At 39.9% G+C, this 26185-nt stretch overlaps 1 protein-coding gene across 3 annotated transcripts in view; it reads left to right on the top strand.

Moving 5' to 3' along the window:
* The first annotated feature begins 1627 nt into the window (after positions 1-1627).
* Positions 1628-26185, top strand: part of bi (T-box transcription factor bifid) — a 168934-nt gene continuing 144376 nt past the window's right edge. Inside the window, exons 1-2 of one of the 3 annotated variants that reach the window (XM_069128602.1) lie at positions 1628-3887; positions 23479-23803. In XM_069128602.1, the coding sequence (XP_068984703.1) occupies positions 3170-3887; positions 23479-23803 (1043 nt within the window). In that variant the 5' untranslated portion in view covers positions 1628-3169. The remainder of the gene's footprint in view (positions 3888-23478; positions 23804-26185) is intronic. The other 2 variants (XM_069128600.1, XM_069128601.1) reach the window with 2 other exon arrangements.

Below are 26185 nucleotides of genomic sequence, written 5' to 3'. Positions count from 1 at the left end.
CTTTACGATCCCAATATCAACCGGAATATTTTTCGAAATATTTCCTAATAAAATTTCCTATTCGAAAAACCACCACAGAAACATGCTCGACTATCCGACTCCTTTATAGAATAACGCAGCGGGTCGCCTCGTCCAGCGCAGCAACGTAATCTTGTGGGCCGATTTCGTAGCGTGGCTATCGCGCTGAGTGTTTCTGAAAATCACGGTGGAAAAGCTCTCGCGGATTTGGCAACACTGTGACGCGCTGGGCGTCTCGCTAACACTCGACGGCGCGAAGGACGAGGGGGCCACACGACGACCGGGACGAAAAACCGAGAGTGGCTTCGCGGTGGTGGTGGGGGGCGGAACCGGGATGGGGGTAGGGGAAGGTGCTGAAGGAACCCACGATACTGACGTAGAACCGGGTTGTTGGGAGGTATCACGTGACGCGCGATGGAAGGGATAGGGGCAGCGAGTGGGGGCGGAATGGGCGGGATCAATGGTTTCTCCTCCGTTGACGGTTCTCGCGGTGCAAAGCGCAGGTCGCTTCGAACGATCCGTACGAGAAAGGAAGGGGAGGGGAAGAGACGCGGGGTGATGCTCGTGACGCTGACTAGCGCGAACTTTGGCACAGCTCGCGAAAATTTCTCACTCGGCTTTTCGCGGAAAACTCGGACGGCTCTTGACACGGCCAATCGGCTTGAATTATGACTGATGAAGTGCCGTTCCGGATTAATGGTGAAAACCGGCTGTCGAGGCTCGGCGCGCACCCGGCGCGCCGCGGGGACGCGAATTCCTGTTGGCTTTATGCAGGAGGCTGAAATTGGAGGCGCATGAAATTGTTGGAATATGAGTAACTTTGGTTGCATATTTGTGTCGTGCGATTATTTATCTATTAGTTCGAAGAAATATCAGCTAAGAATTGCAATCTTGCGAGTTTAAATAACATTCGATTTGAAGCATCGAGAACGTTACTTTCGGCAAATATCTTAGATTTCAAGAATACTCTGAGAATATCCGAAAGAGTAACATATAATTAACTTCCAAGATTCTAGAGATTGAGAATATTCTCAAAAAACTGTGTCATAGAGAATCTGACACTCTGCAGACGCTCTTAAACTAAACGTACCGCGAGCGTCACGCTCTTATCGCGAAAAGCAGCTTGGTTTTATCGGTGGGTGTGCGGCGAGGCCGGTGAAAATCCAGCAACGTGTCAATCAGCATCGTTCTCGACAGCGAAGCTTCGAGCAACGTCGATCGTCCCCACCCCCCTCGAACCGCCGCTCGACAACCCGGTGCCGCGGGGAGGGTGGTGTTAATGGGCGTACTCGCGGTTAACACCCTTAAACGCGCGGTGGTGGGGGCCGTGCGCGCGCGCGAGAAAGAGAGAGAGAGTCGAGGGAAGAACGTCCGGAGCGTTGTGTGTAGAATCCGTGCATGGTGGGGATAACGAAACAGAGAGAGAGAGAAGCATCGTTCGCTGAAGGGAAACAGGGAACGTCGGAAAAGGCGTCGAGAGCAACGCCGCTCGGATTGGCGCCGGAACGCCAATCCGAACTACGAGCGCTCATTATCGCCCGTTCGAAGAAGTGGTGGGGTTTCGGTAGACAGCTCTCTCTCCTCGTTGTTCACGCGACCCGGTTAGTAGTCCCGTTCTCGTTCCACGCGGTAGTGCATCGTGCGTCGGCTAGGTTGTCGTGGCAGGTTCCCCCACTAGGCGGCTGCACGAACGGTCTAAGGGGAAGGGAGGAGGAGCCCCTGCACCGTCTCAGTCTTCGCGTCGCTGCCCTCCAGCATTCACGCCTCCCGCGTCCGTTCGGCGGCGCAGGCACACTCCGTTCCGTCTGTATACACGCACACGCGGCCGCCCCCCGTCTTCACGTAGACGCGCGCGTACACACGCCCTGAATCCGGACGAGGACTTTAGCACACCAACACCTCCGCGGGAGGTGTGGGGGTGAGCCCCCAGAGGAGGTGTCAATCCTAGCGCTGCTCAGTGACCATCGCGGCGCCACCCAAGTAACACCTTTCGTCCGCTCTCCAGCCCCGACCGAGGCGACCAGCGCGCACAGCACCCGATCACCGTGTCTCGTTTAGAGAGCCCTCTCTCTTCTCTCTTCGCCTTTTTGTCTCTCTTGCCTTGCGTTTTCGCGTAAGGATATCGAAAGCTAGTCCGAACTGTCCTCGTCCCCGGCCTGTGTCGTTCGGCCGTCGGACGCTGCTCCGACCCGACTCGTTCGTGTCGTTCCGCTCTCCCCGGCACTGTTCGCGAAGACAACGACGAGAAGCAGGTTTCCACCCTATTGGTCGCGTGCTCGCGTCGCGTCTCGCCGTGTCTATCTCGCCTCGTTCGAACGCGGTTGATATTCGTGTCGAGGAAGTGAGTGCTCTGCGGAACTGGCCTCGAGTGGACATCGGTGGACGACACAGTGAGTCAGTGAACAGTGAACGACACAAGGATTTAACACGTCCTCGACGTGCACGTATAGTGGTACTTGTCCGAGCAATCGGTGTTCTGGGCTACGGTGTGACTCTGTCTAAGCGCCACCGCCGATTCTACAGGAAGATCTTTCCTCGGGTGAATCGAGAAAGTGTGCTTCGTCGTGTTTCTTTGAGATCCCCGGATACAAAGTTCCACAGACAGCACGGGACTTGATACGTCTTGGAGAAATTTTTTGGTGGTGGATCGAAGCCTTGGCGTCGCTTCGAAGATAACGAGGAATCGCGAGAACGCGCAAGGTCCACGAGACGTACGATGTCGAGAGGACGACTCGCGACGGACTTCGTGGGGAGCTCGCAGCGGGCGCGACGACAACGCAGCGAGGACCTCGGCCTACGCTCCTGAACACCTCGAGCACGTTGCTCCTAAACCCTTGACAAACTCGAGCATGCCGAAGAATCGACCACCAGAGACATACACGACGGTCGACAACGTGGCATCGCGAGGTTCAGTGAAATCCACCCCCAACCAAGTGTAAAACCAATCGCCAAGATTTTCCACCAACATTCCCAAGTGTATCTGTGTTATTGTGCGTGTTTGAAATCCGATTGTTTAAGTGTAAAATCCGAGATCGATATAAACGTCAGAAATAAGAAAAAGAAAGGAAGGAAGAGTATAAAAAGACGCCGTTCTCCGGTTTGAGTCACTCGAAGAGGAATCTCGCGCGACTCGGCAGACCCGCCCGTCTCGATGAGATTCGAACAAGACACAGCGTGCAGGGGTACCCACTGCGCCAGCACTCCGCAACCCTCCGCGCTACAGCAGCGATCACGGCTCGAGGAGGTGGTGGAGGAGGAGGTGGACTCCTCCGCGAAGGACATCGAGGGTCAACGACGTAGACGCAGAGAATTGGAGGCTAACGTGGTCGAGGGTGCAAACACGGGGCCGAGGGCCGAGGCGGGGGGGCCTGGGATGGCGTACCCCGCGTCAGCGACGGCTCTGAATCAGCACTCGGCCTTCGCGACCTCGATCGCTGGCACGCCGTCCAGCAACCCGAACGGACACATATCCGGCGGCCACCTGCCGGCGCCGGCCGCCCCGCGACCGACGGACTTCAGCGTCTCGTCGTTGTTGACCGCTGCGACAACACATCCGCCGATTTTGGGTGGCTCGTCGTCCCAGGGAAGCGCGTCACCGCCACCCGGAGGACCGGGAAGCCCGGCCGCCGCGCCGGAAACGCCGCCCCCGTTGCCAAGCCAGAGGGAATTGTCGCATCCGTCCTCGGCGGTGGCAGCGGCCAGCTACTTCAGCGCTGCCGCCCTGGCCGCCGCTGGATTCTACAATCCGGCGGCGCATCTGCCAGCCACGAGTTCGCCTGGACCGACGGCGCATCATCTACAGGGAAAAGGGATCCTCAGCAGCCCGCATCATCATCCGCATCTCAATCCTCACGGCATCACGCCGCCAGGTGAGACATATGACAGATTACACTCGGTTTCCCGGTTTACAAAGCTACAGTGTCTTGTGATTCGGCCAGGATCAAGCTTTGTGATTACACGTAGCCGAGCTTTCGGTGTAATACGAGCGATAAGAAGTGATCCGAGGCTCGGAAGGAAGTAGCGACGATGTGGAAGATGGTTCACGTGGAATGTGTAAATCTTGCAGGTTTAGGTGCACGGTTTTAGAATTCGTAGGTTGCAGTGTAATTGATACAGCTTTAGTTGTAATGCAGTGTAACAAATAGATGTTTCGGTTGTTAGAGAAAAGGAGGAAAATTTGCTTTGGTGATGTTGAACTTCGATGGAGTAGGTAAGGGTTCGAAGTTGATGAAGAAGGTTGGAATATTTTCTGGAGAACAGTAGGTGGGAAAAGTTTGTTAGAGTTGCAGGAATTACTTTTGTTTGTTCGCGTTGAACTTCAGTTCGATGACTAAAGGTTCTCAGTTGATAGAGAAGGTTAGATTATTTTCTAAAAGACAGTATGTGGCAAGAGCTTGTTAATATCGTAGGAATTATGTTTCAAGTTGTGAGTACAACAATATGTTTTATGTTGACAGAGGAAGGTTGAAGTCTCTTCTGCAAGAAGAGAGAAATGTCTAATTTGTTAACGTTGTAGGAAATGTGCTTGATGATTTTAAGATCGGAGTATCTTTTAGAAGACAGTAGATTCGACAAAAATTCATTTTTTGAAACTTCTTGGAATTTCTCCAGAAATAATTAAACGTTCTAAGTCGATAGAGAAGGTTAGGATATTTTCTGAAAGACAACAAATGTAAAAAGTTTGTTAATGTTTCAAGTTCTGAGTGTAACATGTAGATATTTTAAATCAATAGTCTTGTTCGGAAGAAAATAATAAATAATAGACAATAGCTTGTTAATGTCGTACAAGTCGCGCTTAGAGTTTCGAATATGATAAGTGAAAAGGTTAGTTGAAACAGGAAGATCGGTGTCTTTTATTAAATGACAATAGGTGCTACATGAAAAATGTATTATATACAATCGTTAGATTATTAATATTACACAAAACTTCGTCCAAATAAGAATTTTAAGTCGATACAAAAGGATGAAGCCTTCTCTGCAAGAAACTACACAATAGAATCGTTAGTTTCTTTAAACCGTATAACTTGTGTTTCAAGTTCTCTGTGTTTTAGGTTGATAGAGTACGATAAATCTTTTCTGGAAGTCCAAATACATGGAAAATAGAACGAATGATAGATGGAACTGTTAATTTGCGAACATCTTGCGAATCATACGCACAGTTGCTACTATATAATAAACAAGTTCCTGAAAGAAAATTGAATTTTCTAAAGTACAGTACTAAATTAGTATACTGTACAACCTTTACATTTATTTTAGGATATTCTCGATATAATACAGGCTACAGATAGATAAGGAGGAACCTACTTTTATGAAACAATACTAAATAAAATCGTAATTTCGTTAACAACGCACGAATCATTGCTAAACCATCTACATAAGTACGTTTATCTTCGACAAAATCAAAGAGTAAACGTTTCATTCTTCGCGAGAGATCGCCATTTAACGCAGCATCGTGTTCATCCGCTGCTGGTTAATCGTTTTGCGAAACAAGCAACATCTTATACAAACACAGCTTACACAAACTGCCTGGAACATCTGTCTGATCAGATCCTCGGTAACCATTCACACAAGTAATTATACAACAAAAAACTATTAAAACAAATGGACGAAAAACATGGATCACGCGTCAATCTCTCGGCTAAACGTATTTTAGCTTCCAATTGAGAATCTTTCGACATGTCCAACGCGAGAACAGGTTGTTCCGTTGATAAGCGAATCGTAGAATCTGATAAACATCGTGTTCGAGCGCAAAAAGACACGTTGATCGGATGAATCAGATGTTGCGACAAATACACCTCGTAGATCTTGCTTCTGGCTACCGGTAGAATCTAAATTGAGACGTTAAAACACAGTGGCAGCGAGTGTTTAATTCGGGGTTCAAGTAGCGACGAGAACGAGATTTTCGTTTCACTGGACGACAACACGCGAATGCTAGAATCTCCTTAAGAATAGTTTCGAATACTAGTCTCGCGGCTAGAATTCAGTGAGCAAGTTGCTCAAACTTGAAATTGGATCTAACTATGCGGTGGAATTTCTTGAATCGGTCGCGAACATGCCACGCGAGTTGCAAAATGAGACGTGGATGAGTTTCTGTTTGATTCTCTCGGTGAAGTTTCAGTCGGCAAGAGCAGTTAGTTTTTTGGTAAGTTGGGAAGAAAATTGGATTTTTGGCGGATGTAGAATTCGCTGTACAGGCGGCTTGCTTTCATTTTCGTAGGTTTCTGAGAAATATTCGAAGTTTAGTATTAGTGTGTGAAGAGATCTGACAGAAAGCATTGTTCGAGCGCCAAAGTTGGCAATTTTGAGATTCATACGGCAGGAAACTCTACAAGTTCCGAGAAACTTTCCATAAAACTTTCATACGAGCCTGCAGTTCATAATAATCGTAGTTTAAAATTCGCAAAGAAATCAAATTGCGATTCACCGAAGTGAATCTTCTCTCCTGAAAAAAGCTTGCAACGCGCTTGACAGAATCTTCTATTCTCGAACTTAAACACCATCGTTTTCTCGGTTCCAAAATTGCGTTGGACAAATTAATTTCTCCGTGTGAAACTTCTATTCTCGCATTTATGTGAATCATCTGTCAAACTGGAAAATAATATTGTTCGGGATAAGCTTTCAATGCGCTTTGCAAACGCTGAAATTTAAACACAGGTCCTTTTCAAATTGAAAAATCCGACACAAAATTCTATTCTCAAGTTCAAGCAAGACCGCTGCCCGAATGTTCAGATTATTTTAGCCAAAGTAAACTCTCAGTGCGTTCGTCTAGAGATTCTACTTCAAACTGATACACCGTCGCTTCTTAAATTTCGAAATTATTTTCAACCAAGCAATCCTTCGATATATTCGATTAAAATATACCTCCTTCTCAAATTCTAAAATCCTTTCTCGGCCATATAAATTTCCTACGTTCATCCATAAATCATCTTCCCTTTCTCAAACCGACTGAGACTACACGAAATTCATCGTTACGCGCGAAACATCGAAGGACTCCGGCAAGAAATCGAAAAAGCTTTATCGAAAAACCGAGGAAATTCGTGTGGAAAAAATACACGACTGGATTGCGGATTTTCACGTATTTATAGGAAATTTAATGGTGGAAAAACCAGAAAGAATACACTCGAATAGAATACGCTAGAAAGTATAATACTCGTTGCAATTTTTATTTGTTAAAACGAATTTCCATTTAGATTTCATGCTTTAAATTATGTCCATAAAAATCCGCCAATCTATACATGTCGCACGATTCCCTTATGCTCGCCGAAATACCAGCAACAACCGCGGAAAAATCGACAGGCATTTAATTACCGTGGCTCTGGTTTGTTTTACGAGCGACAGTGTCGAACTTGTTGCGCGCGGTTTGCGCAAACCGCCGCGATTTCGGCGCGGAATTCACCCGAGCCGCTCACTTTCTCCGCTTTTCGCGTATCACTGATCGCAGAAATCAGAATATTTCTCGGTTCTGATCGTTTGACCGTTGCTGGTTCTCTAACGATTGATCGAAGATCGAGAGAGACGGACGTCTGCCACGCGATGCAACCGTTTCATCGCTTATTCATCCACGCCGCGGATACATTTGTTGGCTGCAGCGACGTTTCACGTTTGTTCGCTTTGTTAACCGTATTCTTGCCTCGCCGCCTGTCACTTTAATCAGACGACGTTGTTACCGAGTTTCGTTCAGAGATTACGTGCTTTTACATGGTTTGCTGTTTTGATGTTTCCCTCTTACGTTATATTGTTTATTATTATACAGTGAAACTGATCTGTTTGGCCAACGCAAAATGATTGCTGTGAGGAGAATTTCGCGCAGGTTTATTAAAGACGAGCGAGAATAATTCGTTTGGAAGACGAAGAAAAATTGATGCGCAGAGAATGTTGCAGAGATTTGTTATAGATTAGTGACAGATGTGGGTACAAAATTTTAGTTAAATTGCATCGTTTTACGTGTCTGTTTTCACGAAACAATGTGAGAATGATTCTTCTCGCGAATAAGTAAGAACAACTTTTAAGGAAAAGTGAATTGTTTGGTGTATTGTTACGCTTATCGAGAAAGAATTTTAATAACTCGTTTTGGAATACGATCAATGTACATGTTTTAATTTGATGACGTAGAATTTGTTAGGTATTTTTCAAGTAAACAATTCTTGATTTTACGTGAAAAAATAACACAACAATTTTTTGGCGAAGTGTTTGTCTGCTTCTTAGCAAGATGCTTTTACGCAGATTCATTTTGAAAGTGTCATTTTTTCGATCATCGACTGGCGTTCAAAAATCGAAGAAAAATGTATTAACCAAACGAAGGAAAACCAAAGGAAATGAAAATTCGTTACGCCTCGATTACTAGTTCGAGCGTCTTCGTGGCAGCTGGTAATTAAAATAAAATTAAAGCGGAAACTCGACGCAGCGAGTTAAAGTTGCGGAAAAATTCGCTGATCTCCCAAATCGCAGAAATAAACCGAAGTCGAAGTTTTTCCTCGGTCGATTCAAAGTCGATCAACGATAGTCTTAGTCTTTTGGTTACGGTCTCCTGTTCTTGCTTATTCAAATTTAAAACAGAACATACATTGAATCCGTCGTTCGTAAGAAACTTATTTGACAGTTAAAGAACAATGAACGTTTCAAGGAATTCTGCCGAGGAAGATGAGAATTAATCAACTTGTCGTAAATATAATAATTTAGTGGAATTAAAACAAACGTGTATTGTGAGCGTCAGGTGTCAGCTGAATACAAAATGGAAGCTCAAGCTGCCCTCTGTCATACTTCAAATTCACCATCATCAATTGTCTTCCATAAATCACTTGTTTCAAACGACCTTTTATCACACGAAATTAACAAAAATATCCGTGTGATCTAAAACTATTTAAAAATATCTTCTACTTTCTGCTCCTACGAAACAGAAGTTCACATTTTTCCAATTCTATTTTACTCGCTTACAGATTATTTAACAAATTCGAAATAGTTCAAAGGTTCTTCAAAATTTATTAGCAACGTTACGATGTCCGAATAACTCAACTAATATTAGTGCACACTATGATTTAGAATATCGTGCGATAATGAGAAAATCAAAGTTCGTATTTTTCACGTTAATCAGAAATCTCTCGGCGATGAGAAAAAAAAGAGGGTGGGGGAGGAGGAATTCTGAAGTTCCGCAAGCTCCGAGACAAAGTTCTCGCGTTTCGCCGGTTGTGCCCTGGCGCTGTGCCATCCTGAACCGGAAGTGCGCTCGGTTTCCACATGTCGTGCGTCTTACGCAACGCGTCCGACGGGAAAAGTCTGGAAAAGTGGTGCTTTTGTTCGCGAACACCCGTCTGGTCGCCGTCCGACGCGCCAAAGCCCGGCTAATTAACGCCCCGTAATTATTCTTCGCCTTTAAATCCTCTGGCTTATCGCGGACGACCATCCGAATTACAAAGTGATCCTTTTCACTAATATTTTATTAAATTCCCTGATAATTCGATCCGGATTCTCATTATAAATGTTGACTTTTGTAAAGACAGAAGACACTGTTTTCCGCGCGAATTAATTCTGCGAATGATGTTTCATAGGAATTTTACGATGATGCAATTATTTTCGAGGTCTGACAGATCGGAAAAGTTGAGCAGAAAATGGTCGACGATCGAATCGAGTAAATGTCTGAAATTGCTACTTTAGAAACCTAAGAAGTGAGTAGAATTTACGAATTTAAACAAATTTTCAATAGAATCCATTAGTTGAGAAAATCGATCGACTTGGAATTTCGCTGTTTGGTAATACGATGTCGTCGAATTCGGGATACAATTGGCAAAAGATGTAAGTGTAGTTTAAACGTAAGATATTGTACCAATATAGATTTTATTTTTGAAAACGATTTCGAATCTTTGATCGGTAGTTTGGGCTTTGGACTATGCGAGAATGCAATGGTGGTTCGGCGATTCTAATCAACGTGGTGTCTCGTTCGTAGTATGCAGAACACTTTGGAAAGCTACTCCTTGTCGTTTCAGGATTTCTTCTGTTTTTCCGGCGTCGAACGTAGCAGACGGAGCTGAGGAGCGCAAAGAATTCTTGGCGCGTTTCTTTGGCGTAATGTCGGCCATGTTGTTAAGCGGCTGGCGCATTGTAGTCGTCGCCATCAGAGAAATTTTATTCGTTTTATTCGTCAAAAAGATCTAATTTCCCCTTTACGTTAACAAATCTTCCCAGTTAAAAGAAACAAATTCAGTTTATTTCGAAAAAGAACCCGAAATACAACCTAAACTTCACTCGATAAAATACGCTTTAAAAGGTGAAAGCTGTTCGTGAGTAATCAAGTGTCCTTTAAAGTTTCTTCGAACGAAAAAGAAACCCATAGTCAGATCATTTAGAAAGGAAATTTTTCACAGGAAATAAAAAAGAGAGTAAGAAATTGAGGCTAAAAGTATGAAAATTCTTCGTCGATTATTATCAGGTGTTTCTCGGAGCTGTTAAGATGGAGCAACTCGGATGAACAATCCACGAGTCATCGAAGGAACGACAGATAAGAAAAGAAAACGACACTCGTTAACACGAACAAGTCGAAAACTACAGCAGCTACAAGCTGCTGCTCGTCAGCTATCAGTTGTCTCTTAAAGCTTTCGATCTTCTTCAAATATGAAAGAAACGCTCGTTCAAAGACTCGAAGGTTTGCTACGTGTTGGCATTTCAAAAGAACTAAATAATCACTTCATCGAGTAAATAACGATTTTATTCGTAATATCACTCTCATACGAAACTATATTATTAACTACGTCTAAAGATAAAAGCTGGAATTACGATATTCTTGGTTCTATCGTGGAAGAAGTATACGAAAAAATTGGTACTCGTGCAAAATTTAAATAGCGCTCGAAATTTTCGAGCGTCCGTGTTACGTTGTTTGGAAAGAGAAGTTAGGAAAAATATTTTCTGACACGATTTCAACTGCGTGATTACGGAAGTATTCTATCAGTTATCTTCAAATTTTCGACATGCAAGAAATACAATAGATGGGAGCAAACGACACGAATGATCGAAGAGAGGGCAGAAAAGAGCGATCGCGGTGTTCAAGATCCATTAGCAGGAACAGAGCATAGATAAAAAAGCTGTCAACAGAGCCGCACCGCAAGGAATTAAGCATCGCTATCTCCATAAATCTCGGCCGGAGAAACTGTGAATTAATCCGGCGTTGATAGCCATCGCGGGTCACAGTGTTGTGCCCGTGGTTCTGCTTCAACAGGATGATTAACAGCTCCTCCTGCTCGTTCCAGAACTTGGAAATCGTCCGAGCAATGATACCATAAAGGCAGCAACCGCTACCGGTTTAATCGGACGCTGGAAATTGCTCCAGAAATCCTTGCGCAGGCAATATCGTTGGAAAAATGGATTTTGCTGTATCTTTCCCGGATATCGAGAAGCCGATAACGAACCAGCCAAAAACAGCGATCCGGATTCCATTGGAAAATCAATGAAATAACGAAGGCAAGGTGGCCAAATTGAGATTGCGAACTGACGACGAACAACTATGATTTCCGGGCAGTTTATCCGGTTTTTCCGGTCGATTTTCTGCGCCAATCTTCGACAGCAATTAGTGATTTTCGTTCTGAGCTGTGCGTTCGCCTGTTCCTGTGAAACTTCTCGAGGAAGATGAACACGTTTGGCAGATTTTTTTCGGCGACAAAATGACGACTCGTGGTGTGATATTATCAATTGCGATTGTGACAGTGTGATTCGTGAGAATAGTGAAACTTTGCAGTTCTGTGAGCGTTGGAAACGGTTTAGGGGACAGTAGTGATCGTTAGTTTTGAAAAACAACAGCCGCGGAATCAACTTCATTGATTTAGACGTCGCGAGGCAGTTCGTCGTTTGATATACAAATTTCTAATTTTTTTCGAACGTTCGCGTTTGAAAATCGTTAACTCGTAAGGACAGTGGTGTGTTGAATGCAACGTACGTTCTTCGTGGAAAATACTGAACCATTTTTTTTTTTTTTTTTTTTTTTCGATGAATGCCGCGAAGGAAAGTGGAAGATTTGACGCAGTTTGTTTAAGAAGAAACATTTCTTTTATATCAATTCGTAAGTGTCCATGGAAGGTATATAGTGTGAAAACGCAAATTAATGGTACAAAAGAAATGAAGAATTTTCAAAGAAATCGAGTTCTTGGAAAACGTGAGGCTAGAAATATTTGGAAGTTTCTATCGACTATGCAAAACTGCGAGCGCCTTGAAGTGTCACGCGTGTCCTCTGACTTTGAATAACGTCGAGAATTATAATAATTTTATTTTTGAACGAATAAATTATTCATAAACGATGGCGACTAAGATATTTCAAATGTACTATAATTGTTCTAATCGTTATAAATATTTGATCACGAAATCGCCTCGACTTTTCGTTGGACTGCTTCAAAGTAGTTTCAAAACTCCAACGAAGAATAGCCACGATCCTTTTCCCTTAGAAATAACAAAAATCCTAGTTAAAGAAGAATACGAACAGTGTATGAATTGCTTTCTTTCACTTTCGATCATTTTCTGTACCGAAATACTCTTCGCTTCTAAACAAATAAACCACGATCAACCTAATAATCAAACTGCAAAATTACAATTACTGCGTCGACGTCAATTATGCAAACTAAAAAGATAGAAAAGACAATTCCATTTTTCATTTCAACTAAACGAAACCTGGAATTGAAAATATTCGCTGTAAGGGAAATTAAAACGGAAAGGGTAGCGGGGTAGGAAAATTCACGAAAGAAGAAACTATTCGATCTTTTATTTTTCATTGGACGAAACTCTGGAAAAACGTTTGGTGCCAAACCAAGGAAACGTGATCTTTATTCTGACGTAATTCGGCCAAACGTTCGAGTGCCAAAAAGGAGCGCAAGAAGCTTTATTCAATAGTCAGGGTAAACCACAAAAAAGGAACGATTCAATCATCTGCGATCGTTGAACAAAAGTCTGTGCAAAAAGAAGTTGCAAACGTTTGACGTGACGAGCGCACAAAGAGGCTGTCTTCGAGCTGCGCAACGTGACGTGCGCCGATTTCCGGCGATCTGGATCTCGTGCAGAGCGCGATCGGCGTCGAGTATCGGTCGCACGCGGCTGCGTGTCACGCTAGCAGCGCGAACAAGCGAATCGGAGCGCGGAGAGAAGCGATTTTCAGCCGACTCGCCTCGCTTCGTCTTATCTGACATCTCGTTATTACACGCGTCCACCTCATCCGCTTCAGCTAGTTATTCCCTTCGTTTACCTCAACGATGAATTAATTCGCCAAGCCCGTCCACACGTGTTGTCTTCGTTGCGTACTCGTCGCACCAAGTCCAATCGAGCAACCGCACTCTTTCAAGAAATTAACACGCTGGCCTGAGAATTCCGCGATTCTAAACGGTTTCGAAAACTCGAAACCGTAAAACATGTAGCATCAGCACGCTTTTTCATAATTAAATTAGTGCCGCTATTGTACACGAATCTTGTACACCTCAACGAATATCTCGAATTTTAATCTTCGCTTTAATTTTAATCTCGGTGTCTTTGGAATAGATTCAAATGGTTTGCGAGAGCTTGCGAATATTTCGAGACGCATTCGTTGATTTGCCGAAATTGTCAAGGATGTGAGATCAGATTCTGCACAATTGAAGTCTCTAGTAATTGGTACAGATGCGGTCATGGAATTTAATCAAACCTCACGCTAACGATACTTTCAATTGTGAAACCATATTAAAAGCTATAATTAAAAGCTATAATTAATAAGGTTGAAAGCTATAATTAATAGCAATTCTTTTTCCCCATAAATATACTAAATTCCATTTACAAACCTTTAAATGGAAAACCAATATATCGATTGATTTCTTTGAACTTTGATTATTCTATACAAGTGATCCTCGTTTAATAAAGCTTGTAAGCTTCTTAGTGGAAAAAGCCTGAACGGTTCTTAATAGAAGAGAATGTGACAATGGTGGTTAAAAGAAGCGGAGACAGATCGATTTTGGCAGGTATGGACGGCGGAAATTTTCGTGCTCTCGTCTCGCAGTTTCCCTCGGCTCTTAAATTGCAGTCAGTTTGCATTCCCCGGCGCGGCCCTCGGCCCGAGTATCTCGAGACGTGCGAAGAATATCCGTCGACGAAGAGCCGCCCGATGCTCGTTTCGAAGGCGATAGGCGCGAAGCGTGCTCCTAAACCGCGGAGCCTTTATTGATCGTTTGTCGCTAAACTTAAGCTACTGCGCTAGAAAATGCAAAGCACTCGCTCGTTCGCTGCAAACACCATCGAACGTCGTTCTAAGTCGATCATACGTTCATGCAACTACTATACAATAAGTATTATACATACAATAAAAAATTGTTCTTTGGATTATCGCTCTTGTATCTTCGATACAGTGGAACGCAACCCTGAGCTGACTTTACAACTTCTATTTGTAACGAAAAAGATTTTTGTACGTAATTCGTTTACCTTGGAAGAATTTTCTAACATTGACATCTTGAGAAGGACCGGTAAATCGACATAGGAAGCTACTTGTATACCGTACATTCGTAAAACTTCTAAAATTTGTTCTTTTAATACAAAACCATTCGGAGGATCTCGTTGAACCATCGCTGTTCCATCTTCGGTTTATTTGACTGCAACTCGAGAATCGATTTAATCTTCGTACAACTTGTAAAACTTTTCTTTCTAATGAAAGGTTCCAATGAAAATTAGAATTTTGTTAACCTGTTTGAGAAAGGACCAGTAGAGTTAGAAAGTAATCCGTAAATCGTACATCCGCTGATCTTTTGAAACTTCTTTTTTTAATAAAACGGAATCTACCCTCGATGAAACATAAATAGAATTTCTACAACTTTTCTTTTTAATGGATAAATCTTGACACGTAACGTCGTTTATCTTTGAAGAATTTTCTAACGTTAATCTTGTTGCGAAAGGATCAATTTAGTGATTTAGAAAGCGATTTATAGACGTTAGAATTAGAAAAGTTGCACGGTAGCGCTTTTCCCCGATGCGTCATTGGGAACAAGCGATCCGTCATTCTTATTGGCCGTCTGTCCCGTCATTTCTCGGCCTCTTCCTCTTTTCTACCCGGGCTGCTAGCCAACTGACCGCAGCCGGTCAGCGATTAATCTCGCCAAGGGCATGACCGACGTTCGCCGCATTCGAAATTCGCGCCACGTACTTCACCGCGTAACCCGTGGTCCCGGAGAAAACGGCCGGAATGAGGAAAACGCCCAAAGAAAACGGGAAAAGCAGACCGGGTGTCGCGAAATCGTCGATTATTCCAGGAAAACGCGTTCGATCGGTTCGATCCTTTGCATTACCAAAATTTCTCAAATTTTATTCAAATTTTTACTCAAAGTTTACTCGAAATTCGCTCAAGAACTATTCAAGTTATAATATAGCTTCTGCTCGAACTCTAAATTCTTGTGCTCACAAATCTTCTATATTCCTTTACCAACCATTTTTTAGTTCTCAAATTTCTCCCATATCAGCTTAAGCGTCTTAAAATCCATTGTTACGTATTGGGAATTTATAGTTATACACGAGAAGTTCATCGACTTTTAAGGAAACAATGTCAGTGTTTGAAACAGTGCAAGTATTTACGATAATAAGAAATAATGGATATAACAAGTACACTAATAAACATTATAAATAATAATATTGCTAGTAAAATTCTGAAATTATTTATGCTATATACATAGCGCATGTTAGCAGGCAAAAGAAAGTTTATAAAATAAGAAGGCATTATAATTTTACAAAATGGATTTATATATAAGGGCAATGAATATAATATATATTATAGATGATTGTTACCAATATGATGAACAATTTTTAGTATAAAAGTTACTAAAATTCATAGTGTATCAATTTTTAATTTATAATTTATAATCTATAAATTATCTCATATCGTTAGTTGGTAAATTATTACGCAAAAATATTCAGAGTTGATCGTTATTTCATCTTAATAAAATATTTATTTAATTAGATTTCGATTTGAATATAGGCGCCATGGTGGGTATACATGTCCGACCGCAGAGACATCTACGCAGATTTCGTAATTACTGATGTTTAGTTTAGACGCGATGTATACGAAGCAGGTATAAGATAGGTTAGCGTTGTGTTCGCGGAACTTTGATAAATTGTTGGTCGTTTGTTTTCGTTTGGTTAACTGGTGAATTAGTGAATGTACTGCGTATTTACCTGTGTAATGTGCGAGCTATTGTGCAGAAAACTTAGGTAATGTAACTCTCCGTAAATACAGTATTTTCTTCTTTCTTTAATAATTAAGACTTTCGTTCAGTTGTATCTTGTTCACGATTCCTTCATATCGATTAAATTCTCATTCCACGAATCATTTAAACGTCACTATTAAAAACTAGGTACTGTTTCTTTAGAATTAGTTTGATTAAGCGTCGAATTATTGTTTGTCGTGCTGTAATACTTTCGAGTTATAACGCTTCTTATAATCGATTGCGATTGTCAATAATGTAAAGAGAAGAATCGATATATAATATTTCGTGTCATAATAAGCGTTGGTTTATCGTAACATTTTTTTCTGGAAATTAATTCTTCTGAATATTTTCAAATGATCAACTACAAATGATAAATTAATACATATTTTCGAATTATAACATTTTCTATAATCGATAACGAATGCCAGTAGTGCACGTAAGAGAATCGATATATCAAAGAATCTATAGTATCGTTTACGTTATAACAACAATCGATAGAATTAAATTTTGTTTCCGTGTATCACAATTAATATTTCATTAGAATAAGCTCGATTAATAGTTGAATTATTATTTATCGTGTCATAATACTTTCAAATTATAACATGTTCTGTATAATCGATATGTAAAAAGTTGGTAGTATAATACGCATAGAAAAAATCGATATACACGTACGAAAGAATCGATCACATTTTTTGTATCGTGACAAGCATCGAGAAATATATCCTGTTGTTAATCTAATTTTATTTGTTTGTAACATTGTTACGTGCTATCATATTTTCGAATTATGATATTTTCTATACGTGGCAACAAACATCAGTAGTTTCAGTTGATTAATAGTACAGAGAACTTTTTATATCATGATGAGTGTCGATAAATGCATTCTATTTTCGAAGTTGATTTTTGAACAAAATGGAAGTGTCAGATACAAATCGATTTTTTAACAAAACGGGTGTGCGTGTGTAAATATTTTGTGCAATATTTCTGGTGGAAGAAATCGAGTTGAATCGAGCCATGCACTTTTCGAGACACCCTGTATTCCGCTCTTGGGGGGGGGGGGGGAGGATAAAAACGGACGACCGATAGAAAGCGGCGCAATTAATGGCGGCTGGCATTGTAGTCCACGTTTCCAGGTGAAATTCACCCGGATAAAAAATGGAGCGATCGTTTATCGAGACTGACCGCTCGATTTTTCCTGTTGTACGCGATTCACCCGGAAAATCGTTTCTGCCTTCCTTCTGATCCATGTTCAATCGACGTTCTACCTCGATAATTGCTCCCTTGGAAATTCAATCGCTGGAATTCTACTTGAAGCGATTCAAAAGAAGAACGAAGCTTTGTACGGTAATCACATACTTAATATATATAATAATACTGTATATGTATTGGTATTTATACTCTGATTTAACCTTTTTATGGAGCGATTTTCTGAAGTGAGAGAAGTTAGGTTAGAGAAAAGTAAGTATTTTTAACTTTGTGGTAATATTAAATCGACGCGATATAGGTACCTTTTGTCACGTATTTTAAAAGGTATTGAATTTCTTAATATGAATCTAAATCGAGAAAAATATATGAAATTTTTTATGGTAATCCTAAATTCCTACGTGTCTTTTCAGATAATGAAATTTGAAATTTATTTCGGAGTAATAATACAAGTCAAGGAAAATACTGCTTTATTATCGCATGTCTTAAGGTATTGAATTTTTTATTATAAATCTAAGTAGAGAAAGATATATACTTTGTTATTATCACGTTATTATCAGTGTCTTAAGACACTGAATCTTCTAATATAAATTTCAATTGAGAAAAATATTCAGTCCTTATCGCGTACTCTAAGATATTGAATATTTTAATATAAACGTAAATCAAGAAGATATGGATTCTTTTTGTCAATCTAGGATTCGAGCCAACAAGTGGTTTGGAAATCGAAACATGCAACGACCTCGATGAATCATCGTCATTAACATGTAAAATATAAAACACACGAGCAGCAGTAATTATCTCGGCGAGTGGTAACGCACGAATAATTGCGTCGAACGCGAAACGTTGAAGGTACTGGTTTTCCAAAGTTGTCGCGCTCTTTGCCGAAAATTCGTCGAAATATCCACGGGGCCGGCGAGTTTCAACGACGACGCAACAACAATGCAATTTAATTGCACCGCGTGGATCGTTCGTTTATGCTGAAATAATATTATCAAATTATTAATAACCAGGTTTCCGCTGCGCGCCGAGAGGAATATCAACATCGTGATGCAATTGCTCCGTTACAAAGCTTGTGGAAGAAAATCAACAAGCAAATTGTACAACCTTTCTGCGTGTAATATGCGGCCACTGCGAATTTTAACAATTTTAACCACACGAGAAATATCACGAAATTTCCTATACTTTGAAACTTCAAATTTTACGCTTTTACTTTCAACCAGATTACCTGCCCAGTTTTTCATCGAATATGTAAGAATCAAAGGCGTCGCTTAAATCTTATAATTGTCATTTTTTCTTAAAAGCAGAAAAGTTTTTGGCATGGTAAGTGACAGGTAAAGATCAAAGGTTATTAAAAAGAGTCGATCGATTTTAAGGTTGTTAACATTTTGCACGTCTATTGAACAATGTATTAATTTCGATTGTGTAAAATTCTAGAATGCAAATAGCGACTTTAATTTTTATTCCTTCGACTATAACAAAATCGAAGCTCATTGTACGTAAAAAGTATGAAGGAGAACGGCGGTGAACATTCAGAACACGAGATGCACGAAGGAACGGTATACGAGACAGATAAACAGTATGGAGTTAATGATCGGCTCGTGCAGACTTTGTATGATAACAATCATGAAGTCATTAACGGTGGCAACAGGTTTGCATTTTTCCCCGTCGCGCTCGGTAATTGATTGAAACGGAAAGAAAATACCGGGAGCCGTGTCCGTGTTGTTAACTATTAACCGCGTCATTAGTCATAAATAATATAATCGTGATTTGCATCGTTATGAATGATAATTCGCAGCCGGCTCGGTCAAGTACCTACATTCATTTAAAATCGCGGATAAAAAGTCACCGCAAAGGAAAACCTCGTAAACGCGAATCGTTAAGCTGATTTGGTGGAGATGGTAATTTGTTGATAATTGGTTTGATATGTAAAAATTTAGAGGAACAGAGACGTTGAAAAAGTTGAGAAACGGGACTAATGAAAGAATCATTTTCTTTGCTCTAAGGAAATAGAGTAATTTGCAATTTCGATGTGCCAAAATTGCATCGGTGAATAAAGATTAAAAAAAAAAAGAACAGTGAAAAAGTTTAGAATATTCTTTCTTTTAAAGTCTGTAATTTGCAATTTTTATGAATAATTTCGGGATTTTATTGGCGAATAGAAATAAAGAAGAATAGAAACGTCAGAAAGTTTAGAAATGAAATATCATTTTCGTTTAGGTAGACATGTAATTAGCAATTTATCTCTCTTTTTTTTATTTATTTATTTATTTATTTATAGGATATATCAGAGGTTGGATGACTGCGATGAAAACAAAATTTGCAAATTACAGTACTTAAAGAGGATAAAATGTCGATTATCCGAACTAATAAAGTGACGAGTCCATTTGAATAAGCCATTCTCACGCAATTGATCTGGAAAATTCTAGTTAACAAGTTATGGTACGATTTTCAAATACGGATGTTCGTATTACCTGAATTTATTACGTTTTATTATTTCCTATATTATATAGACTATATCATATTATATTTGTATATATATGATATATTATATAACAAATTCTATAGTAATTCCTTCGTTGAAGTCGAACATTTAAATCAGGAAATATACATATATAATTTTTAATAAATACGTTACTAATTGCCTATATTTTTATGATTAACATTCTAACAATAATCGACGATCTACTCTTTTAAAAAGTAGAATTGTTGGAACAAAGGATATGACGGTGTATCGTTTCATAGAATGGAATAGTGTAAAACAAAAGTGTAGGTTGTATGGTAGTTAACATCCTTTTTTTTTTTTTTTTTTTTTTTAGACCAAAGTGTAGTTTTGTAACCGGTCGGAGGTCGAATGAAATTTTTGCGAACGAAAGTGCTGGTTATTTTCTTTTTTTCTTTTTTTGCCCCTGGTGCAACAGGTAGTTCGTGATTGGTTGGAAGTAGAGAAAACATGTTGGGAATCGAAGGATAGGCTGCTGTAAATAATGAAATTGTTCGCATGAAAAAGCGGTCGATGGTCGGATAGAAGGTTCTCTTTCCCATGCAGATTGTTTGTTGGTAAAAATTGCCAACGATTTTTTTCTTCTCCTCTCCTTTTTGTGTGTGTGTGTGTTAGCGTAGCGATTATTAATTCGAAAATAAACGGCAATCTGTTTAATTGGGACTGGTAATCTCATTTGGGAAGAAGATATCGTTAAACTAAGCGAATGGATGATACCGCTAATAGGAATTTCAAAGTCGATCGCATCTTCTTTGCTTATCTTAAGTGTCGCATGTAATTGATTCTTAATTTACTTGAAAGGGAACCGACGAATTTATGAAGATCTCGCGTCCACTTCCATGCCACTTTTATCATAGAACGATAAATTAGACGATATAATAATATAACTTTGATTTGTGCAAACATTACTATAATAGGATATAACGCGATGAGTAACTGAAAGCAGTTAGCTAATTGCGTGATTAAATAGTGGGTTCTATTAAAAAAAGATTAAAATTAATTCCTTCGGAGGTGTGCGCTATTTACTCAAACCTTATTTTTTTCAGTTTACACGATACCTGTCCAGTGTTTTTTTAGTACACGTTCAAATCGTACGTAAGATCTATGTACAATATATTGGAGGATTATATATTATATATTCACCATATTCATATATATAATACATATATGTAATATACACAATGTATACAATATATATATATATTGTTCACCATATTTGTTCAAGGTTGAACCTCCATCTCGAAGATCACGGTAGAATCTTAGCAAAATTAATATTACTCATGATCAACTAAAAAATCTATCAATTCGAATATTTCATCGTACTGTGTTCAACAATGGCAAAAGAACCTGAAGAAAGTCAAAGTTACTAGACAACGTTCCGCTTTGTTAAAGAATGCACAGCTTAGAAAAGAAGATTTTGCAATAATCGTGGCAATTGAGACACGATTGGCGACGCGAGACTCAGAGATTCAAGAATCAACGAGATCAAGGGATAAAGAATGAAAGACAGCCGCTTAAAGTTGGCGAGGGTGGATCGGCTGACAGTTTCCAACCCCCGTTCAAACTACTGGTTACTTTTTCCAGCCCCTGTTCTCGTGCCCTCTGGCTGCTCTGTTGCAAGAAGTTTGAAAGTTTTGCCGGAAGGTACATTCGTTTCTCTTTTCTCTTTTCCTTTCTTCCTTTGGAAGGAAATCGCGAGTGGCTCGCGAACGCTTCTTCGCAATTCTTTCAACATATACGCAGCACCTTAAAAATAGAGCTGACGCGTTCGACGTTCGAGGGTCAATAGAGCAATCTCTGTTCCAGCCAATTGCCCTTCTCTCGTATCGATCGCATCGATCGCGATGGAAACCACGTCTTCGATTCTCCCCTTCGATTCTTTGAGAAAGCAACCTCGGAACGCGAACATCTGATATTGATAACAAACTTCTGATATTTGTAACATTGACGATTCTTCTCAGATTTGTATTTTCGCCATACGATATCGCGCATTATACAATTATTAGTTCAGTGTGTTACTTAAGTTAATTACATGATTAGCGATGAAACGAGGTTGCAAAAATTATTCCGATTCGTTAGAGAAACAGTTTGAACATAACCGAGATTATATTCTTTCATATCTAATAGTAGATATTATCATGAAATTATTAAATTCATTGATATTATGAAATTCAATTTTCCTTAATAAATGTTACAGTCAATTTTAATCAGCTCTGATTAATTTTCAGGTCTCGCTGATTCCATTTTCAAACCTAGATGTATATTATTATCTAGTACTTTAAACCTGAAGTTCAGTTTCATTTGAATATCGAGATAGATTCAGTGATTGTTAAAATTAGGTCATGATAAAAAGTTAATTTTACGATCTTCGATGATCAAACGGAGGTCACCAGCGAACGAACGTTCCGCGCAGGATATTTTTCCATGAAGGGTTGACGTTCGTCGAACGAGAGCGAAAAGTGATACGTTATTGTTATTTTTGCGATGGTATTAATTCGGTCGTAATTAAACGCTAATAGTATTTTAATTAAACAACCGAGGGAATTGCAAATGTGCATTATCAAACCGGCACTCGCGGTCGCATATTGTTGTCGATTCACGGCGGCCAGAGCGGAAGATAAAGTTTATCGTCCCGTGCATTACAGTTATTTAACAGTTGCCGCGATAAAATAAATCATTTTCGGGGTTCTCTTGGTATTTTAATCTCATGCAGTTCCACTTTCACCATCGGATCTTTACCAGGCAATTATCGAAACGACCAGAATTAATTCTCGGAATTTTCTACATACGAATCTACAAAAACAGCTGATGGGAAAAAAAGAGCATGGTATTTCTTTGACGTTAAGACGATTATCGAATAATTAAGAGTATCGAAACGAAGAATAAAGTAGTACGTGTATTTGAACCAAATTTAAGCCTGACGATGAAAGAAACTGGAGGGAAATTGGAACACTGAGAACAGAAATATATATGTTACCATGATATTAATTGAATAGAAATAAATCAAGAAAGAAGTTGGAATTTAGTTGAAAGAACCTTTAAAAAAGTAATATATTCTGCTACATGCAGTATCTATATCTAGTAATGAAATTCACCTAATTCTTCAGAGCTTATACCAAAAATAGTAACATTTTTTCCAATACATCATTTTAGTCCAATTCGCTCAATGAAACCAAAAGAGATTGTAAGAGAATCATCGCATTTCTAACTACGTATCCATTGATTTAATCGATTAATTCCATTAAAGGTCAACAGATACAGAATAGATGTAGAACACGCTTCTATTCTAAAATTTAATATATACAATTTTTTGTAATATCTCCTTTAATTCAATCACATTCGATCCGTCCTAGTTTGAAAAATTTATTATGGCATACGAAGTAGACTATGCCAATCTAAAGGCTGTTTCTCCAAGAAGAAATGCTATATATATATATATAAATTAAAAATTTTAACTAACAATATAATATAATCCCCGATGAATTTACCTAAAAATTTCTGATACGAAGTTAATTGAACTGCATTAAAAATATGTACGCACGTCGATATTCAAAACTAAGAAGAAAAATCTTGTTTCAGGTTTAGGCTTAGGCCCACATACGCCCGAAGAAGCAGCTGTCCTGGCGGCCGCGGCGGCAGCGTTGCACCACCATCATCAGGGTGGTCCTGGTGGGCCTGCGATGAGGCCACTCAGGCCTCCCTTACCCCCGGGGATGTTGCACACCTCGCCACACCCTCTGGCACCGCATCACCCCCTCGCAGGGCCTCATCATCCCCTCGTACCTCCTCATCATCCTGAGGAGGACGGTGTCGTGGATGATCCTAAGGTAACCCTCGAGGGCAAGGAACTCTGGGAAAAATTCCATAAACTCGGCACGGAAATGGTCATCACCAAAAGCGGCCGGTAAGTGTTCATTTTGTTGGATTAAATGGAAACCTCGAGTGAGCGTCTAAAGAACATTTAATTCGTTTTTAGAAGAAGCGTAGGTTCGTATGTTACGCTGTTGCATAAATTTCATATCTAACGCGCTTCGCGTGTTCAACATTACATCACTTTGCAACAAAATATCTGCGACGGTGTATATCTGAAACGATCGACTGTAGGACCATGTTTTATCGTTAAATCAATTTTGATGAAAATGTGCTCTATGTTCTTATTTGAGGTTTCTATCCAATTATAGTATGTATTTCTTTGATTCGCTTGATTACTTGATGTTCCGAATGACAATAGGCGGCAGTTATCCATTAATGATTAAACTCCTGGAATCGATTTGGTTGTTGTAATCACCGAATAGAGGGAGCGTGTTCCTGCGTTTGTTAGCTGTGAAGATGTGAGCCAGTGTGTATTTCTAGAAATTCTAATATTTTAAATTGGCCAAGCAAAATTCAATCTCGATATACCTGGTAGAAAGATAGAAGACATCACAAATTTTACGACATTATATTTAAAGGGTACATATAAGAAACGTGATAAGCGAGATTTTCCATTTTTCACAAAATAGCAGTTTTAAAGTACAGTTCTCTGTCAATCGTTCTTGAAATTATCAAAATCGTTCTTTTAATTGATTTTTAAACTAGACACGTACTTTTCCACTTTCTTCGTAGTTTATAAAATATCAAGTTTCTTTGGCAAGTCGAGTGGACAAAAATGTACTCATCGCGCTTTTTCCGCGATTTGACTTAATTTGGACGACGTGTCGCGATTTTGTTGAGCCAGACTTGCCGATCGCTGTCGCTCGTGACGGAAGGTAGCTGCGTAAGGCAAGAGTCGTGAGAAAAATGACGGATTGCCAGGCGAAACACGAGAAGTCGCCACGAGAAACCGCAGAAAATCGCGTTGATCGGCTCTTGGCCTGTTTCGTTCGCAAATTCGCAAACGGAGCAGCTATTTTTCTTTGCCTGCCAAAGATGCGCATTTTCGAAGAAGGTTCAATCCCAACTTGAAAGATTAATTCATAAACTATTGGATTGTGATAAGCAAAATTTTCATTAATTGCGTATATTTTGTAAAATTAATTGATTTACATCAGTGGAGTAAGGGCGAGATTTTTCCACTATCTTCGAAGTTTTTCCAAACAAGAAATTTCCATCTAAATCAAACCATTAATTCGTAAAGCATCGAAGAGTTCAACTTCTATCGCAGAGTTTCTATGCCAATTAGAAAAATGAAATCTCTGTCAGTATATACATTCGAATAAAATTTAAACTCACATACAACTCACAATCAGATTGCGGATATTTATTCAAATTCATACTTTTACCATGGCAATGTTAAAAAATGCGATTTAGCTAGGCAACTATTTTAGCTATTGCATACTATAACAAGTGCTTTACTTTGGATATTTTATACGTCTTTGCATATTATATGCGCTTTGTGTATTTTTACTCCAGTAAATTCTCTATACGTGTAGGGAACACTTATAATTCAGCGGTCCGCTTATAATTCACAAATAAAATGCGGATTGTTACACAAATTGATATTTTCATGTGAACGATTAAGTTATGTTTGTATTTTATTTATTCTATTACGCTTATTGCGTTTATTATTATATTATACTTCTTATATTTACCAATGAAAATTTATTTTAATATTCTTGTTACCAAAGATTTTGGTACTGAATATTCTTCATTATTGTATTTATTCTTATTATTAAAGTTGTTATTATGTAGTTTTTATGATCTCAGAACATGGAATTTCTTTTGTAAGATAATAATAGATCAGTAAATATAAAAATATTCTACTATCATGCATTCTTTAAAGATCAGTCATTTTGACTGGCTTTAAATGCCGGTAGTTCTAGTGTTAAACAGATAGGACCCGAAGAGAGATTTCTTTCGTCTACTTTGAATTTTGTGCTTTTTCCCTCGCATCACGTGCATCCTGCGTGTTCTTGCCTCGTTAAGTGTCGCATAAATGTATCGAAATCCTACTAATAATTCATTTACTATTGAAACCTTCATCTAGGCTAGAGTAGAGCGTAAAATCTAGCTTGTCTCGATCTACCAATCACACGATTTGCTCGGACTATACCCCGTCCTGAACCACGTTTCATCGCGTTTTAAAGATTCAAAGCCTCTATGGTCGGCGCACACTTTCCCCAGTCCTTCGACGATCGGAAATCCTTTCAAGCGCAAACTTTTACGAAGGGGAGAAATACGTAAAAGGGGTAGTTTCGAGAGCGATGGAAAACACGGGGACAAATATCTAGGCGAACTATAATAGTTCGGGAAAGAACCATACGCCGTACAATACGCGTGTGTGTATCTGGATCGTGATTCCAACTCA

The sequence above is a fragment of the Bombus flavifrons genome, chromosome 15, assembly GCF_040668555.2.
Source record: "Bombus flavifrons isolate JBK064 chromosome 15, iyBomFlav1_principal, whole genome shotgun sequence".
NCBI classification, from domain to species: domain Eukaryota; kingdom Metazoa; phylum Arthropoda; class Insecta; order Hymenoptera; family Apidae; genus Bombus; species Bombus flavifrons.
The sequence above is the reverse complement of the archived record's forward strand: the minus strand, read 5'-3'. Positions and strand labels throughout refer to the sequence as shown.